A 19,244-nucleotide genomic window follows, 5' to 3' on the forward strand; every position below is an offset into this window, starting at 1 on the left:
AAAAGTATATCTCTCATAAATTTCATGGATCTAAATATTTTTATATAAATTAATTTTTAAAAATAAAAATATTTTTAATTTATAATGTCCAGTTTTTTTATCACTAAGATGATATTAATTATCGAACAAGGTAATATTCTTTGCAACATAAAGAAGTAACCCCTATTTATACTATTATTAATAATTATAATTATATGCACTAATTTATTAAATGAATGACTTTTACTATTCTATATAATTAATAATTATTTATAATAAATTATCATATATTTATAAATTTTGTTATCATTATAAATTATCAATATATTCTAGTGAATGACCAAATAATTTGAGAAAATGAAGAGGTGCATAGTTAATAAGAGGTTATGGATCATTAGTTTTATAAATAATGATATAATTGTGAGGGATAAAAAATGAGAGGGTAAAAAGGGAAATTATAAGTTTTGACATGAGTATTCTCTTTTATAAGTGGTATAGATTTCACGAAACTCGCTGAACTTTGTGCTGGTTTTCACTAAGCCCTTAGAACTTTTCTTGTCTTACTAATCCACCCTAGGGGTCTAGGGTTGAGCATTAATTGGTTTTATGGTTCGGTTGGATCTTAGAATATGTTTTTATTGATCCATTTTGAGAAATTTTCTTCTTTTGGGGAAATGATAGTAGCCTAATTAACAGACAAACTGAGTGCTCCCCTGATTGTCTAAACATTCTAGTTATTGTCACTCACACGTGGAGAGTTTGGTGATAAAAACTTAAAGCTCAGTGGGTTTGTGAGATGCCCCTTAGTATAGAGGAGTTTGTGATAATAAATCAGAGGGTTCATGTGAAAAATCACCCAAAGTTCAAGGAGTTTTGTGAAATAGAACTCCCAAGGTTCCTCTTTAACAAAACTGACATAGGAGGAAGGACTTGGACACCATCTTTCTCTTCGAATAAAGATCTTAAAGGTAATGTGACATCAAAATTTATGTTTTTTTAACATTTTCTTAAATAAATTTTTTTGTCAAAAACATGTCATATTCTCCTTTATTAACTTAGCAACTTTTAAGTTTCGGTTGAAAGAGAGTATTAACATCCTACCCTCCGTATAGAGAAATCTCCATAGGAGTTTTGGATTTTTCTCATATTAGACTCTTAATTATGTCCCATACTGATTTTTTATATTAGACCCTTAAATATTAATATTTGTGATTGCACTAACAAATCAATTATATTGCTTTAAGTAACACCAATGATGGTTATTTACTTTTTCAAATCCTTCTTCTACTCTACGAACCAAACCAATATTCAAATTACTACTTAATACATTCCCCTCCTTCCTCAATAAAAAAAACACACACCGGATACTCTCTAGTTAGGTACTAATTAGAGTGTCTTCAATTCCTCTAATTATTGACATACATTTCGAATTCGGGGGCCTAGATTAGACCATGAGATAATACCACCATGGTCTTAAAAACCACTATTTTTCGAAAATCGCTTTTCTATGAAAACCACCATCACAATAGTGGAATCCTACATGGTCGAATCTCGTCCATTGAAATAAAAATGTACATCAATGATGAATTAGAGAGTCTCTAATTACCAACTAATTTGAGGATATGAATCCCCTTGACGCTATCAAAAAGTTTAGGTGCATTTGATGTGATGTGATGATTAGATGTACTTGGACATCAGAGAATCCACTAGATATAAATCATGTGTTCTTACAATTTCCATCATAGTTTTGGATTACGTATTCATAAATTTCCATGATATGGATTCTTGCTCCTTTGCACAATTCATGAACTATATTCTCAACACAATCAGTCTTGAACTCCTCTTTTATTGATGGCAACAGTACATGCAATAAAGTACAATCGTTCAAAATAGCCAAATTAGTTGCAAAATATTTTTCTTCTTCTCTTCTTTCAATAGCTTGATCTCATAATTCGTCCTGTATAAAAATAAGGAAGGGCAGTACTTCAGTATCAAACTTTAAATGAAATGAATATACATGAAGATTGATGTTTCAAGAACTTACATGATCATAATCATCTATATAATCCCGGCGCTGAAAAAGCATTTTTTTTATTAGTTAGAAAATGTCAACAAGATATAGAATTCCAATTTTAAGAATCAATTGGTTGGTTATATTCAAGGAGGAATATTAAGATTCTAGAAGTAAAAATGGAACTTATATAAGAGTAAAAATGCCTGCTCCTTTGTAACACTGTTGTCAATTCCATGCATGCATGATTTAAAATTTTCATCTTCAAGTGCTCCAACAATATTTAGCGGTTTACGGCAAACCTTTCTGGCAACAATCTAGTATTTATCGAAGTATTATTAGACAAATTTCTAATAGCCTAGCATTATAAAAACAATAATTACCAAAGTATTGTCCTAGTGTTTACTGAAGTTTTGTACGACAATAATCACAACTCAGAAGAAAAACATGTACCCTTTTGTATCTGTCTCTGTAATGGCCCCTATCTCTATGGCGTCGATCATTGTCCCTTGATCTCTTTATTTTTTCACCTTCAACCCTTGCCTTTTGAGCCTCCTGTAAAAAGTATTTCATTAGTCATCTATAATGATTATACGGTCAACAGCACGACTGAGTATATGATTTATATTGACAAAAATATTTGTATTCACCTCTTCTTCTTTTGCTCGTCTCACTTTCTCTGCTTCCTCAAAAGCCTCTTTCTCAGCCTGAAATAATGAGTAGAAAACATTGATCAAAATGTGAAATATGATCAAGGCTGAACGGAAACAGGGAGAAATGTGAATATTATTACCTCTTTATTTTTGGCAAAAGTTTCGTCGACGACTTGCTTTGCGTACTCTGGGTCATCACAAATCAGGATATTATCAAAAACTGAACCAGCTTTCACCTGTATAAAAGTATTTAGATTGAATCCACTAGATCATTATATAGAGTTACAGACTAATGACTAGAATGCAAAATGGAAACTTTCTACAAACTAAACCTGCCACACTTCAATTCCCACATATTTCAGAGGTTTCAACACATAAAGGTCCGGATCATCTTCAAACTCTGCACAATTGTAATCAAAAGTGAGAGTAGTATTTACAAATATCGTGTGCATGAATTAGAAAGATGAGAATTAAACTATGTTCTGAACATTCGAAGCAATCCTTTTTTCGTAAATTGTTGTGCCCATAAAGCACTTTTACACGATACCAAGCTCTTTTTTGCTCATTGTCGGTAATTTGTAATATCATGTAACTATTTGGAATGACAATTACAAGTATAATTGTAAAAAGAAAAGGTAACAGTCATCTCATGACTCTACTACTCTCACCATATGGGGAAATGAATTTACTTCCTGAAGAAACTACTTGACCAAATATTTTGCTTACCTGGGTTGTCAATCCACGGGATTCTCCATTTCCCTTTGTAGTTTGGGTTCTTAATTCTCTGTAATTTTACAATAATAACTAATTTAGCTTTGCTACATTACAAATCCTCTTGCATGTAAATTTAACATTATATCCTAAGGTCACCTTACGCTTCCATGTTCCTTTGTATGCGGGATTCGGTACCTTTGGTGGTCTCCAAATACCATCTTCATCTTCATCCCATGTACCAGGCTAATAAAAGAAAAGAAAATACAAAAAGAAAACTGTCAATGAAGCCTTTTTTTTCTTCATTTTTACCCTGTAAAATTGTTATAGACGTGTGAATCTTCTATTGGGGAGTAACATGTGTACCTTTTTAGCTTTTGGGTCCGGAATTTCAGCTGGAATTGAATCATATCCCTACATCACATAAACACATTAATAAAAAAAATCATATTGAATAAATCTTACTCCAGATGAAAATATTTCATAGTATACCTCGGGCTTGACAGAATCAGGATCATCGATATATTCCCTCTCATCCCAATCCTTTGGCTGCCACAAAATGATGTAGAAAATCAGAAGAAGAAAAATATAAACAAGTTTTTTTTTGTCCAAGAATAAAACGGATATGCAACCTTCTTCGCATCGACATCTTTAATTTTTCGAGGAGGAAGAATATCCCAATCAGTATACATGCTTCCTGATTCTCTTTCGCGGTTATCCACCAGGACACTGTAAGAAGCATCTGGCCTCAAAATAAATGTGTAGAAATGTGTTAATTTGTCATTTTCACATTGCAATTCTTTCTTGATAGGATAATTTTGTCCCTGGTAGGAGACTATTGCATGGAGCTTCTTTGTTTGTGTACCGCATAGGTCAGGTCCGAACATCAAGCTGCATATATTGCAAAGAGAAACTTTAGGATTAAAACTATAAGGATTTTGTTTTAGAACAAAAACTATAAGGATTGAGCTAGTTGAATGTTGTTAGCAAAGGGTTGAGTGGTAAGGTTGTACTACTTAGAAAATAGAAACCATTGGACTTTTTGGGTGCAAAACAATTCATTGAGGATGGGTTCCATATGTAAGTCTGTTCTAAATCTCTATCAATCGTATAGAGCGTTATTAGTGTCTCGCATTCATTCAGTTCAAGTATGAGTTTAGTCCAGCAAAGTCATGAGATCGGATTAGTCTCATATTAGAAGAAATATGGTTAAAAGGAACTGTGTTTGGACTCCCGACACGTTTAATGATTAACCCTCTTGAGTCAATTTGAGTCCAAGCAGATTAGCTTAGTCCATCTCTATGGGTTTTGCAACCAAACATAAGAGTTAACGAATCATTATACTCTAAGATAGGGTTATAATTTTAAATTCTGGTATGCCCCGCAGGTTGCATGCATTTAACAGGCAGAAACTTAGACTCACGTAGTTATATCAGTTTTAAAACTCCGTTTTTAAGTTGTGGCCAGTAAGGGCCAAACCTAAGTTGCTCTCATACCAGGTTAAATGTCCCTGCTGGTCTGCCACTACACCAAAACTTTAAAGTTATACTGAAGGTTGAGGGTTATTATTTTATACCCTACATAGATAAATTCCTGATAAGGAATCTGTAGACGAAATAGGGGCTTGCCGTAAATACTATGAGGTCAATTGACAAGTAGAGAACCAAACCTATTTGCACTTCAAGCTTGCATAACCAAGGACTCTTTTTGTTCGAAGAGCCTAGAATGGCTAGATTCAATAGCTAATTACCAATAACAGTAGAATTTTTTTTTCCCTTGACTAAGAAATTTGTAACCATAAATCAAAGGAGAACATGAGCGTGTAGAATTTACACGGAGCGTGCAGCAGTACCAAAAGTCTACAGAAGAATATCGAGGCAAACCTATAAGGAGTATCGCCACCGAACTTTTTCTGGTTAACATAACCAGAGAGAAGCTTAATATAACCACCACCGCATTCAATTTCCTGCTCAAACTTTATCGAATACTGAACAACTAATGTCCTGCCCTTATTGCTGAATTCAGGAATTTTTGCTGATATTGCGTAGTGCTTTGCATCTGGATATGTCTGAATGCCTGAAACAAGCCCATAATATGAAATTAACGTATCAGTTAAGAAATACTTCAGTATTCGATAACTACTGGTAATATCTGAAGAGAGCTAATGCACGCCTTTATCATCTGGATCCCCTGAGTATCTTCCTGCTGTATGCTTAAATGTTCCGGCTTTTCCTTCGCTCTTTTTCCAGTCTGATTTCACCCATCGGCTCTCCCAACCATCTTTTTATACACAAAGCAAAGCAAAAATGGTCAGAGTGGCACAAGGTAACAAAATTATCAATTTATTGTTAGCCAAACACTTGTCGAAGTTCAATTTTGCCTCAATACAGAACCAAACTTATTGCTTGTTTAGGCAACCATTATACTTTTTATGTCTAAACCAATCATATCATTACTATTATTACTCCACATGAACTCCAAATTTTCCTCAGAGCTACCTTAAGGAACTTTCCTTTGATAAATTAAAACTCGGGTTTTTTTTTTTTTGTGAACATAAATAAATATTAGGAACATCACTAACCCCTCATCTAAAGGCAAGATGAATTTACATAAAGACATGAAAATCATAGGAAATTAATAATCACAAACAATGATCTCATGTGCAGCTCAATTCATCAAACAAAGATGCAAAGACCAGAAATAAAAGCGGGGTGTTTCTGGATATAAACATCATACCTTCAAACCTCTCCTCAAATATAACCTCAGAAACACACAGATGAGCACAAAGAGCAGCTAAAAGCAACTGTAGGAACAAGATTCTGCCCTCCATATTGGCCCAGTGACAATGAAGAACCAATCAAAAACCTGTCCACTATATAGAAGTGATCTTCTCCTGAATACCCTTCATCTGAAACACAAATTACAATTGTATCCTATGAAACTTTTTCCATTGATCCTTGCATTCTCATTGGTTCTCCATAGTTGCCTGCTTGCTGCATTAAAAGAGTATTTCCTTTTTCTTTCTGTAAAATATTTTTGGCTCCATATTGATGTATAAAAGGAGAGGGGTATTTTTGTAGTTTTGATGTATTATAGGGGTTGATTTTTTTTGTGTTGGGTAGGAAAGACTTGAGAGTCAGCAGTCTAGAGAAAGACTTTTCAAAGTCTTCGCCTGCTTGGGGTCGTAGAGAAATCTATGGCCAGAGACTGAGATGATGTTGACATCAATACTTTGAGAAATTAATTTTTTTTTTTTATATTGATGATCAAGTAAGAGAATTGATTTTCTAAATCTAATAATAATATATAAAAAAAACATTGTATAGATAGTATTTATGCAAACACACATGACTGTTTTACCAACCTGACTTGAGGAATGGGCAGAATTGTATGAATGTCTTTGACTCTAAAGTCTTTCTACTCTGGAGGGAGGATTAAACTTATATCCAATTTCTCATGTAAGACAATAGTATATGATACCAATTATAGTCAAATTTAGAACAAAATGATCAAAAGCTAATGAATTATGTCTAAATTCTGATAGTTTTCTCTCCCATGAAACTGCTACATATGTACAGGTTTTTGTTTCTTATTGCAATGCTTGAAGCAAGTAGAATACATAATAGTTTTGGGTCATAATTAAATTAAAAGAGGAAGATCGTTGGACAATTTAGATGGAAAGAATAGCAGAGTTCTTGTTTAGGCTAAATGCTAACTCTCCAATGATTCAAAAGACCAACTGGACAAGTTTTATACTTCACCGAGATCAACTCTTTGGTTGAGACATGAGAAACAGCAACAAAAGTAGCAAAGCTCGTGATTTGAAGTGCCAAAGCAAGGGGTAATATTCTTTTTAGTCCGAGAAATATCGCTACAAATCTAGAGAACTATTCTGTGAACAATCACTGGTCAATTAGCGATTGAAGAACTATTTATTCTCAGGATCGACAAACTCGTCAGCTGTCGCTGAATAGCGTCCCCCAAATCCAACCGTCTCAATTGGTTCAGGCAAATCTGCAATTACACAAAATTTTGCTTGTAACAAAATTTTCCGATGACTGATATGTGCAAGAATAACAGGCATCCAGACATTCAACATCAGAAACTGTAAGTGATACTACATCCAGTTAAGGATAAAGGTTTGGAATCTTAACAGGTTTATCTCCCAAATCACATTGTCACATTAGTATCGTTTTGTTTCTTATTGTAATACTTATGGCAACAACAAGCGTATTTCTAGCAAATATCACCTTACACAGAATTGCAGACTACCAAACCAAGCAGAACAGCAGAGACTAGTGACATTATAACAAATGCAATTTCAGAAAATTAAGAAATTTTCCACTGTGCGAAAAACTAATGAATACTGGGTTATTAGCTATGCAGACGTCCAGCAAGATCTGCAGCAGCTTCAAATCTGAAAAGACCCTATCCATTGAAAAATTGCTGATCCGAAAATTGTCTGCCCTAAAACCAGTACAAAATAAAAGGGTCCGAAAGTTTTTCTCCCATTTGAAATATGAACTATCCAATAGACAGGATGCAAGATCTTCCAAATTTGAGCAGTTGGTTACTGCGCACTTGCAATGAGTAAGACTGGAGCTTGGAAATCAACTGAAAACATACATGGAACAAGGTTTTGTTTTCATTTCCAGAATATTTACATCTAAGCAAGAAAATAGCGTCAAGGCAACTCTACAGTATACACAACCACAAGAACTGCTAGCAAGCAAATTTTCTTTTCACTGCAAAATAAAGGAATTGTATGAGAACGTAAGACACCAAGTCATTGTAGTTAGAAATTTTCTTTTCCAGAATTTTGATTAGAAATTTTAAATGCTCTCCCAACAATTAGTATTTGCTATCAAAGAACAATGATCAACATACACCAAATTGAAAAAATAAATTGGAAGTTATATACAAACCCCAGGATAAAAAATCAACATCTTCTCGCTTGTCCTCCAATAGTCAAACCACCTCCACCTCCCAACGCCACAGCAGCTGACTCCACATGAGTCAGCAAATACTCATAAATCTTTTTCCTTATCCTATCAACAGTCTCAGTCGAATCTTTGCCTTCCAAATCCGACACGTCATCCAACCAATCATTCACCTTCTTCAGCTGCGAAAGCATCCCAGCCACCGAACCCCGATCCCAAGGCAGGCGCTCCCCCACATCAGCATCAAGGAACCTCTCCACGAACCCCAAGAACCAAACCTTCGACTCCCCCTTCATCAGCTTCGCCAGCTCAGCACCGTCCTCAGCTCCTCCACGCGGGACCCACTCACGCGGGGGCGACATTGGTGCCTGTGGGCCCCGGGACTTCCCGGGCTTCTTTGTAGAGGTTTTGGACTTGGTGGTAGAGGGTTGTGGTGATATTGACTTGGCTGGAGAATTGAGGAGCATGACGGTTTGGGGTTGAGTTTGACTTTGAGGGGTTGACTTTGGTGTGTAGATGGTGAAGGAGGAGAGGTCGGTGGCAAGGGCAGCATTGACCCAGGAGGTGGCAAACTGGCGACGCTCAGCATTGAGCTGGATGTTGACTTTTTGGGCGTCAGCATCCTGGTCAACGGTGTTGGTGTTGATGGGGGATTGGTCGGGGGAGGAGAGGGAAGGTGAGAAGGATTTGAGGAAGGAGTCAGATACGAGGGAAGAGGTGGATAGAGAGGAGTGAAAGGAGAGGAATTGTTCAACGGTTGGTTGAGGGTCGTCTTCCTTGGCCGAGGAACTTAATTCTGCGTACATGCTGCAAAAAATATAAAAATGGAATTTGATTGTTGTATCAAAGATTAATTGACAAATAAGGCATTTAGATTTTGAATTTTTTAACAATATAAAACAGAACTGATTTTTCTAAAAAAACACGTTTCTCCAAAAAAAAAAGGAAAAGAATAGCAATCCATGGGTTAAATTGTCTCAAAGAAATGAACTTTTACTTTTTAACCAATTGATGTCTTTGCTAGCTTCGTGTAAGCACATTAGTTGAAACAAAAAATGGCAGCATTGTGTTGCAATTTCCACGTTTAAATCTGAAAGCAGAAATTCTGAGACTCGTGTGAAGACAATAAGTTGTCCTAAGAAGCAAGGAAATAGGATTACTGTCCATGAGTTTCTGGAACTTTTTGAAGTTTAGCTTCCCAATATAAGGACTCATCTATGCAAAAGGTTGGATTTGGCCTTCTCCAAGTTGTCAAGTAGGCTCAGAATCCAATGCAATTCATCCTTTGGGATTCAGCTTCTCATTGGAGATTTTAGGTATTAAACATTGCACATGGTCTTAAATGCATCAATTTGGAGTGGCTAACTTAAGCAAAAGAGATAGCACTCAATAAAGCACTCAAGTGAAAATGATACAGTAGTAACTAGCTTAGAGCATCTCCAACAAGCTCCTAGTTGGGAGTCCTTGTTGGAGAGCTCTCAAGACCTCTCAAGACCATGGCCCACCATTTTTAATGACACGTCACATGGAAGACCTCCTAACTAATGTTGATCTCCAACAAACTCCTAGTTATGAGCTCCAACAATATCAGAAAAATCCTTCTTCTATCAAAAAAACCCCTCATAACTAGATAGGGGTTTTTGTGTAAAAAAAATATTCCCTGAGAGCTCCCAAGCGCTCTACAAATTTGTGGAGCGCTTAGGAGCTCCACTGGGCCCCACTTCCTACCCGTTGGCCACATCAGCCTAAGGAGACCGCCTAGGAGCTTGTTGGAGCATCTCCAACAAGCTCCCACTGCCACCTCAGCCTTAGGAGGTGGGGTGGGAGCTTGTTGGAGTTGCCCTTAGGCAAAGAGATAGCACATTTTTCATAGATGTTATAACAATTTTTCTACTAGCTAATAGATATACAGTATTTTTATAAGAATTATGTAAATAAAATTCGATAAAAATGATACCTTTGTGGTTGGCAGCGATTTCTTGAATGGTGTTAATGATGAACTATAAAAATGACTATAGACTGAATGTCTACAATTTGGTCCATCTAAATCTTTCAGCAACATCAATGTTGAAATAAGCAAAATAGAGACCAAAAGAAAACGAAAATTTTAACTGCAATACAACTTCAAATTTCATTACTTCACTTCATGAAGGATACAACTCAACATCAAATAAAAGACGTATTAGCCTCCTAAACTCCTTCCAACCAAGCATTAATGTTAACCTAACTAAAACCATGCATTGTAACCGAATTATGGTAAAGTTAACCTAACTAAAATCATGCATTGCAACCCACTCCACTCTTAATTAGTCATTCCCAACCGATCAATCACATAAACCTAGAAACAAGGATCAACATGCCGAGAAACATCATGTTGAAGGTGAGAAAACAAGCAACCGTAAGGATGAATTTCTTAGTGGGAGCGATTGCGTGGAGGGTGAAGATAAGAGTCAAGCTGACGAGGAAACACACTGCATCAACGAGCAGAACCGGGTGGGGAATACGACGGGTATACGACATTGACCCTAGTATTATGGTGGAGTGGAACGCTAGGAGTGAGGCGAGAAAAGTTAAGAGAGAAATTTCTAAAACTTCAAAAAGTTAAGAGAGAAAAGCTAGGAGTGAGGTGAGAAAAGATCCTAGAGGAACCCTTTGGTTATATGGACAAAAATAATATGCTTTGCTCTAACCTTTTGGCTGAATCTTGATATTTAGCTTTACGACTTCTCTGACCTCTTTCTCTCTATCTCCAACTCTTCTTTGTGTTTTTCTACGCAATGTTAGTGCTCCACTCCACTATAATACTAGGGTCAATGTCGTATACCCGTCGTATTCCCCACACGGTTCTGATCGTTGATGCAGTGTGCTTCCTCGTCAGCTTGACTCTTATCTTCACCCTCCACGCAATCACTCCCACCAAGAAATTCGTCCTTCCGGTTGCTTGTTTTCTCACCTTCAACATGATGTTTCTTAGCATGTGAATCCTTGTTTCTAGGCTTATATGATTGATCAGTTGAGAAGGACTAATTAGGAGTGGAGTGGGTTGTCATGCATGGTTTTAGTTAGGTTAACTTTATTGTGATTCGGTTGCAATGCATGGTTTTAGTTAGGTAAACATTAATGCTTGGTTGGAAGGAGTTTAGGAGAATAAGATTAATGCGTCTTTTGTTTTCTGTTGAATTGTATCATTCATCAAGTGAAGTAATGAAATTTGAAGTTGTATTGCAGTTAAAATTTCCGTTTTATTTTGGTCTCTATTTTGCTTATTACAACATTAATGCTGCTGAAAGATTCAAATCGACCAAATAGTAGACATTCAGTCTAAAGACTCCATCATTTTTATAGTTCATTACCACCATTCAAGAAATCGCTGCCAACCACAAAGATACCATCTTTATCTAATTTTATTTACATAATTCTTATAAAATACTGTAGATCTGTTGCCTAGTAGAAAATTTGTTATAACAACTGTGATTAAAGGTAAGCCTAAGAGAATTTGGTTAGAAACTATTAAAAATGATATTGGTAGTGACTAACTTAAGCAAAGAGATAGCACTCAATAAAGCACTCAAGTAAAAAGGATATAGTAGTGACTAATCTAAGCAAAAAGATAGCACTTAGTAAAGCACTCAAGTAGCCGAACCCAAAATTTGGGACAAAGACTTTCTTGTTCTAGTGACATTCCAAAATGTCAAATTTTCTGAAGTTATAACTTAAGTGAAGCTTTCTGACGTTCCAATGAATAACAATAAAGCAGGGAAAAGAATATGATGCAACTAAGAAGATGAAACAATATTGCTTTCCGCTTAGCCAGCTATTCACAGATTCCTCATTCGCAATACGGACTGTTACATAGTCTATTAACATGGTTATTACCATTTTGGTACACCTTAATAGTTAATAGCAGAACAAGGTGAGTTGACATCAAATATGGAAAGAAAATTTTTGATAAACGCTTCGCAAAACTAGGTCACCAATTGCAACCTCTTTTAAAGATACACGAATTATCAGACCTTTGATAGCGCCAGTGTAGCCAGTGTTGTCACTAAACTAATGAATGTGTATTTCGTATACTAGCTTATCTGTTTGCAAACTGGCAAACAGTAAATCAGGTGCATTAATGTCTTTATCTTTCCCTTCCAGTTAAAGCAACTTCTAATACAACAGACCAGCAATAGAAGTGATCTTTCTACTAGCGAAAGAAGGTTTTCATTTATCCACTCCTCTATATTTCGACTGTTACACATCAATAGCATTAATCGTAACCTTAGAAATCAAGTTTCATCTTCAATTCCAAAATCAATTCATCACTGTGGCAAACGTATTCCTCATCCTCAATCCACAGAGTGGACTTCTTTTAGCAATTCATTAGGATCATCAAATACAGATACTTTGTTGAGAAGGCATCTCCCAATCTAAAATTGTTAAATGCTTCACTTCTCAAACAAAACTGGTCGGTATCAAAGTCAACTGTTTCCAGCAATGTCAGCTTTAAAGCCAATTGTAATGATACAAATTTTAATGATACACGAAAATTGGGATGGATATTTCCATAAGATCCATTAGACTAGAGAAAATAAAATGATCAGATTAAAATATCTTGAGATTAGGCATAGGAGAAACCTCGCAGCTATAACTGTTAGTGTTAGATATAGATGCCCTGCAGGCAATAATTGTATATTGTAACAGGACCTATATGAATATAACATCCTTGTTCAAAATGATAGTATGCTATTTTGGTTAGATTTATCTGGTATTTTAATACAGATAAAGTCCTTAAAATGATACTAGACTATCAGACATTTCGGATAAATCGTAATGAAAAGATCTGATTTGTCACTAACGTATATTCTAAAATATTCCTAGTCGATGAAGTGTAGAAATGAGACATCATCACTTTGGAAAGACCAGTGTATACTTTATTTCTCCTTTAGTAGGATGTTGATCCATCTCTAGGATCATTGATGTGAGACATCAAGATATACTATACAGGTGACTCATTAGTGAATGAGTTGACTGAACAGCTCACTGAGAACGTCTAATTGGTAATTAACTAATTATACTTAACTATCGAATAGAAGTTCTCAAGAGATATAGTACAAAGTAGTCTCATGACCTGAGGCATGAGTGCAATATCTTACATGTCTGATAGGTGTACTTAGACTTTTACCTAACCACAGTTCTCATTGAGTTGTGCATAACGATTCTTGTTGGGTGCATCCCGAGACATAAGTAGATATTGAGATGTCAAGATGAGATTTGTCTCTCCCAGTATAGAGGATTGATGTCATAAGATTGTTTGATATAACTATAGCCTGAAAATCCTTAGCCTAGATAAATAAGATAAACCGAGTGTCAATTTGATCTTAAAGGTTATAAATTTAATATCAACAAACACTAATCAAGCAATTAGGGTTTGACAGTTTTCCATACCCTAGGCTTGATAGTTTGACATTGTTTGACGAAAAGACCAAACTGTACAATGTTATCACTGAGTGATCCTGATAAAATTATGCAAGCATTTTGCAGACATTTATCACAACTGATACCGGGTAGTCTTCATATGTAACTAGCACCTCTGTTGTACTTGTGGATATGATTCACTGTCGAGTCTTAAATTGGGCCCTAGAGTCACACCAAGCGCATACTTAAATCCTATGAAATATAATTTATAGAGTTAAATGCGTATGATTGATATGCATATATGATTTTCACCGAATACGCATAAACGATTATATGTATCGGTAAAATCAGAATGCTATATGCTTAAGAAATAAATTCTAGTATTTTTTCCATAAACTTTTAGTCAATTGGTTGACTTTTTGATCAATAGTTGACTTTTGGTCAACTCATTGATTTTTTTGGTCATATGATGACTTATTAATTAATGATTGGAAAATTACGCAATACCGTATTTATGAAACACCGTATTGATGTGATATTTTTATTTATGAAATACACACTTCATTATTCCTTGATTAATGAGTCATGAGATGAGTCATTATGATGGTATGGTTTGGGAACATGGTTTTAGCACATAGTTTTAATTCTCCATGACTCTTTGCATGACTCATGAGATGAGTCATTGCATGACTCATGAAAAAAATTATTACATTTAGATGACTCATGAGATGAGTCATGACATATCTCACTTTATATATATGAGCTCTCTCTCTTATGTAAATATTAATGAAAAATTGGCTAAGTGATTTTTTTCCATAAGAGAATAAAAGAGAGCTCTACCTCTTACTAAACTCTAGCAATTTTTGAGTAAGAGGAAGTAGTACGATTTTAAAGTATCCTGGGGTGGATATCTTGCCTTGTGTCTCAAGAAGACACTGATTTTATCAAGCTCACTTGAAGACTTGGAGATCCACTACAAGAAGGTTTACAACAACAAGAAGAATAAGTTATGGGTTGTTCGATCTACCATCGAATCACGCTACGAAAGTAAGCCTTCAAAGCTCTAGGTTGTTCTCTTTATTATAGGGATCATGTTAGATTTAAATAGGATGGTCCTAGATTGTATTTCATGCTCTCTACATGCTTAGTATTATTATACATACAGTCTTCCGTTGCATATTTTGCATGTAATTAGCACGAAATTCCAACAGTTAGAACGTCTCTATACTAAATGAAATCCAAAATAGACACTTCCCCTTTTGATTATGAACATAAGGTTTTTATCTTAAAGTATATAGAATACCACTTCAATGGAGTGAAGTTTGAAACATTAGTTATATGTTACCTTAAGCACCGGACCAAGCTCTCTGCAGCTGAAGCCTCTTGCATCGCCTCAATGGCAGCTTGTTGTGCAGAATCTCTATACTTCATTACTTCCTAAAATAAAAAAGACAATCATTAGCTTCAAAGTTCAAACCTAGTAAAAATAAATAAAAATCAAATGAACTCCAACAAACCAAAGTTAAGATGACAAAAAGTTCCCAAACACAAACTAAACACAAAAGTTGAGAATTTGTACCTTTCCGAGCTTCACCAGAGGTGAAGGAAGCGATGACCAGTTAACACTACCATCTGTCAATCTTCTGCTTGGAATAAATTTAGTTAAGTTTCCCGGAGCTAGAATATTAGTCGTCTCCAGTGTCCTCTTTGCTGTTTGTGATGGAGATCGTAGTTTACTTGAATTATCAGCATCATTAGAAGTTACAGTCACATTGCTTTTCTTCTGGGGAGTCTGAACCTTGTTCTCCTCTTTAGGCAATGGCTTCTCAATTGCAGTTGATTTTCTTCTAGGAGTCTGTAGTAAAGTGAAAGATCACCATAATTAGCTAGCACAAATGACTGAGTGTTTACTAACATTATATATACTCATAGCATTTGCCGTAAACCAGTAATTTTAAAAAACACCATATAAACTAAACGTTTATCATGTGCATCCTATTTCTTCCTTTTCCCCAAGTGGGAAAGAAATTAAAGGGCAATGTCATGAAAAATAAAGCAGAAGAATTTAAAAAATATAAACCTACTTTAGTAAGATTAAAATTTTGATGATTTAGGTAACTTACAAAAAGAAGTAAGGTGCACATTCATCAACCCAGTCATATTGTTTGCCCTTAGTACACTCCAACCCACAATTTCCAGAATTGAAAGAGTTTATCATATGATATGGGAGTATTTTCTCCAAAAAATTATTTAGCTCATTGTGAATGTTTTAACTCAATTTATAGCAATAATTTGCTGTCCCAAAGAACCTTCAACTTCATATGACAGAAAGATAGTACAAACCAATGAAGTAAACATATAGGGGAAATCCAACAGTAAGAATCAAATATTAATCCAACTTTAATCAGATCTAAATTCTCAAGAAAACTTACTGATGTGCTTCTAGCCTCAGACTTAGGCTCACTTTTCGATAATCTTGGAGTAGAACTATCCCTTCCCTTTATCTCCACATTCCCTTCCCAACTCTTCCTTAACCCTTTAGCCCCCGTCTCAATCCCTGGTAACAAATTTCCTACTGATGATTTCCTACCAGTTGTAGTCGCCTTCAATACCGATGCAGCCCTCTCCAATAAATTGAGCTTTGAAGAAGTCACCTTCTCTGATTTAACTTTCCCATTTTGCTTAACACCATTAGAGAACTTCTCAAATGTCACTGGCAGAGAATAACAACTAGATGGTGATGAAGGCATGTTATTCCGTAAACTTATTGAATTCGACCTCCCATGATTAGCTTCTATGTGTTTGGATAGTGAAGAGCTTGACCTACTCAAAGATGCTTTTTGTTTGCCCACATCCTCAAGTTTTGGAGTACCATTCATTTTCAATGATCTAACGCCATTATCCTTGGACACATTGGATGACCTTGGTCTCTCAATATTAAGCAAACCCAATGACTTGTTCTCTACTTGACTACCACTATCCTTTGAAGAATTCGAAACATTTGATGGTCTTGATTTCTTTGTATCGAGTAAATTCTGTGCTTGAGTGGCAACGATATCTTCCGGGCTACCAACACATTGATGACGCCCGGGGATTGGCTTCACCCCTTTAAGAATTGGGACAGGAGAAGCTGCCTCGAGACGTTCTACATGAATAAATTGGCCTAACTGTATCTTATCGCTAAGTATAAGGTCTTCATGCTCATCGGGTAGAGAGACATAAGTGGCATGAGACGAGTCTGACACTTTGAGGTAGAATCCTTGGTTGGAGAAGAGGTCAGTGCCGGCCAGGGCAGGGACAATGCCAATGACTTGGAGGAGGGAGGATCGATGCTCACCCGCAACTTTGACATCTGTGTTCATGTGCTGGAGGAGCTTGAGGAGGATTCCAGGGACTAATGTAGCCATTTTGTTTTTGAGATCTATGGTGCATTACTCTGCAATGGGTGATGTAAAAAATTATTAGAATTGGGTCAGAATTCAGGTTCATATTGAGACAAGAATGTGGTTCAAGCAATCACCATAATAATATCTGGGGGGAAAGGACTAAACTGAGCAAATTTGAGGCTTTGGAGTACCTAAATCTTAATAAAATTGAGATTTATTGTTTGTGCTAAGTTGCTAACGTGGAAAAGATTAGATTTGGACTGATAAAACATGGTCCAAATTGGAAAAATGGGGGATTTGTCATTAAGGCGGTAATGGAGAAATTGGCTTTCATTGAATCACAAATGCCAACATAAAACGAGAAATCTCAAGATCCCATCTTGATCAAAGGAAAAGACATTGAGGTTAGATAACAATAATACTATACAATATTTCCTTTTACTGGATCAAACAATGTAAGAAATCAGATAAATGAACTTAAAAAAAATCCCAGATTCCTCACCCCAAGACCCTATCTTTGTATCCAACAAATAATGGGTTTTTGCCAAGCATCATGAATAAAACAAGAAAGAAATCAAACAACAAGAAATCAAACCTTTACAATCAAAATACAATTTTTTTTCACTGAAAAAAAATCCCTAAAAAATGAAACTCACCTTTTGACATAAGAAGATGAGAGAAATCCATGAATCAGCTGAACCCAGAAAAGATTTCTCCCCCGTGAATCTCTCAACTGAAGAAGAAAAGGGTATAAAATCCTTAGAAATTTGAATTTTTTTTCCCCTAATTTCCCCCCTTTTTATCTATAATGAGGAGCTGACACACGCAAAGGATTCAATCTGACAACTCAAACGAAGAGAGGAACTCAACAGCGAATCGAATCAAAAGGAGAGCTCAATAAGTTACCAGAAACGAAGTGCGGGCGTTTGCAGTCAAAGCTGTCATTTTTATGGAAGTGTTCAGAACTTCAATAAATATCTCCCTCGCCAGCTTTTGCACCCACATTTGCACCAAGCAACTGGTAGTGGGGCCCACAAAAGGAGTTCATGTTGGATTGCCTAATGCTTTTTTTTTATTGTTGCGGTTGGGGCTTGGACTTGGCTTGATGATTTCGGTTAGTTATTATGTTACATCTAAAAATGACACGGCTTTTGGTTATGAAAGCGATTATATAAATGATTGATTGTAAAATAGCTGGGGCTATCAATGAAATGATAATTATTGCATTGCGATTACCTTGAACCTAGCTCCCATTCCTGTTTGGAGGGGTGTAACCCACAAAATATCCACTTTTTGGGGGGATATTCTCCCCAAAACATGGAAATATGCTAACAAATTAGATATAGTTTTTCTAATTTTCAAACGAAAATTTTAAATGTCAAATGTGTGAATAATGAGTTCTCTTTCTCTCAAAATAACCCGTATATGACTCCACAATCCAAACCGCACAGTGAAATAGTAGGGATACGGTTTGAAGATTTTAGTGACCCCGTGCTTCTCAGGATGCCAGTTGCATGCGGGCAGTTATGAGAGGATGTGCTCTTAGGTAAATATGTTTGATTAGACAAACTCGTATTACATCGATTAAAATTTATTATGAGTAGTGATCTGATGCAAGAGAAAGGATATAGATACTTGTCATACAGATACATGACAAGTATGATGGAAAATAAATAAGGCTAAGAATATATGGGTCATGTGATATAAAATCTTTTTGGTCACTTGTAGGCTCAACACTTTTCAGAAATTAGATTTATTGATCACCAAATTTGAATCAGACTATGAACTGAACGAAGATAATATATTTTAAAATATAGAATTTGTTTATTAATTTAAGCCATTAGAGATAATAGTGATGAGATTCTTCTCATTTGATGCGGTTAATATCAACCCCTATTTATTTCTTCCTACTCTATTCATGAGCCTGAGATAATGACTTCTACCTGTTTATATATTCCAGTATCATACATGCATTGGATGAAAAGAAACATAATCATATTGGCTCTTTAGGCCCTTGAGTCGTGGTTCGAGAACAAAAGGTATGTTCTCACATCTTGTAAGCTTAATTTTTGTCACTTTGCTCCCTATTTCCAAAATCTTGGAAGCCGTCCAATAACATTGCCCATCTTTTCAATGGCAAAGTTCTCTTTCCCACACTTTC

The 19,244-nt window shown here is 35.7% G+C and overlaps 2 protein-coding genes across 2 annotated transcripts; both read right to left on the reverse strand.

The window, feature by feature from the left end:
- Positions 1,739 to 6,274, reverse strand: LOC109824789 (calreticulin-3-like). Its single transcript, XM_020391435.1, has 14 exons — positions 6,091 to 6,274; positions 5,527 to 5,634; positions 5,238 to 5,430; positions 3,987 to 4,245; positions 3,847 to 3,903; positions 3,721 to 3,768; positions 3,514 to 3,600; positions 3,370 to 3,427; positions 2,976 to 3,043; positions 2,784 to 2,879; positions 2,641 to 2,697; positions 2,444 to 2,545; positions 2,024 to 2,053; positions 1,739 to 1,936 (listed from the first exon to the last, which is right to left on the reverse strand). Exons 1-14 carry the CDS (start codon positions 6,182 to 6,184, stop codon positions 1,925 to 1,927), a joined length of 1,269 nt encoding a protein of 422 aa, XP_020247024.1. The 5' UTR covers positions 6,185 to 6,274; the 3' UTR covers positions 1,739 to 1,924.
- On the reverse strand, positions 8,144 to 18,001 carry LOC109824788. The gene is made up of 5 exons (XM_020391433.1): positions 17,740 to 18,001; positions 16,130 to 17,133; positions 15,277 to 15,552; positions 15,043 to 15,134; positions 8,144 to 9,101 (listed from the first exon to the last, which is right to left on the reverse strand). The coding sequence occupies exons 2-5, from the start codon at positions 17,102 to 17,104 to the stop codon at positions 8,294 to 8,296; spliced, it is 2,151 nt and encodes a 716-aa protein (XP_020247022.1). The 5' UTR covers positions 17,105 to 17,133; positions 17,740 to 18,001; the 3' UTR covers positions 8,144 to 8,293.

Source organism: Asparagus officinalis, chromosome 9, assembly GCF_001876935.1.
Source record: "Asparagus officinalis chromosome 9, Aspof.V1, whole genome shotgun sequence".
In the NCBI taxonomy this organism is placed as follows: domain Eukaryota; kingdom Viridiplantae; phylum Streptophyta; class Magnoliopsida; order Asparagales; family Asparagaceae; genus Asparagus; species Asparagus officinalis.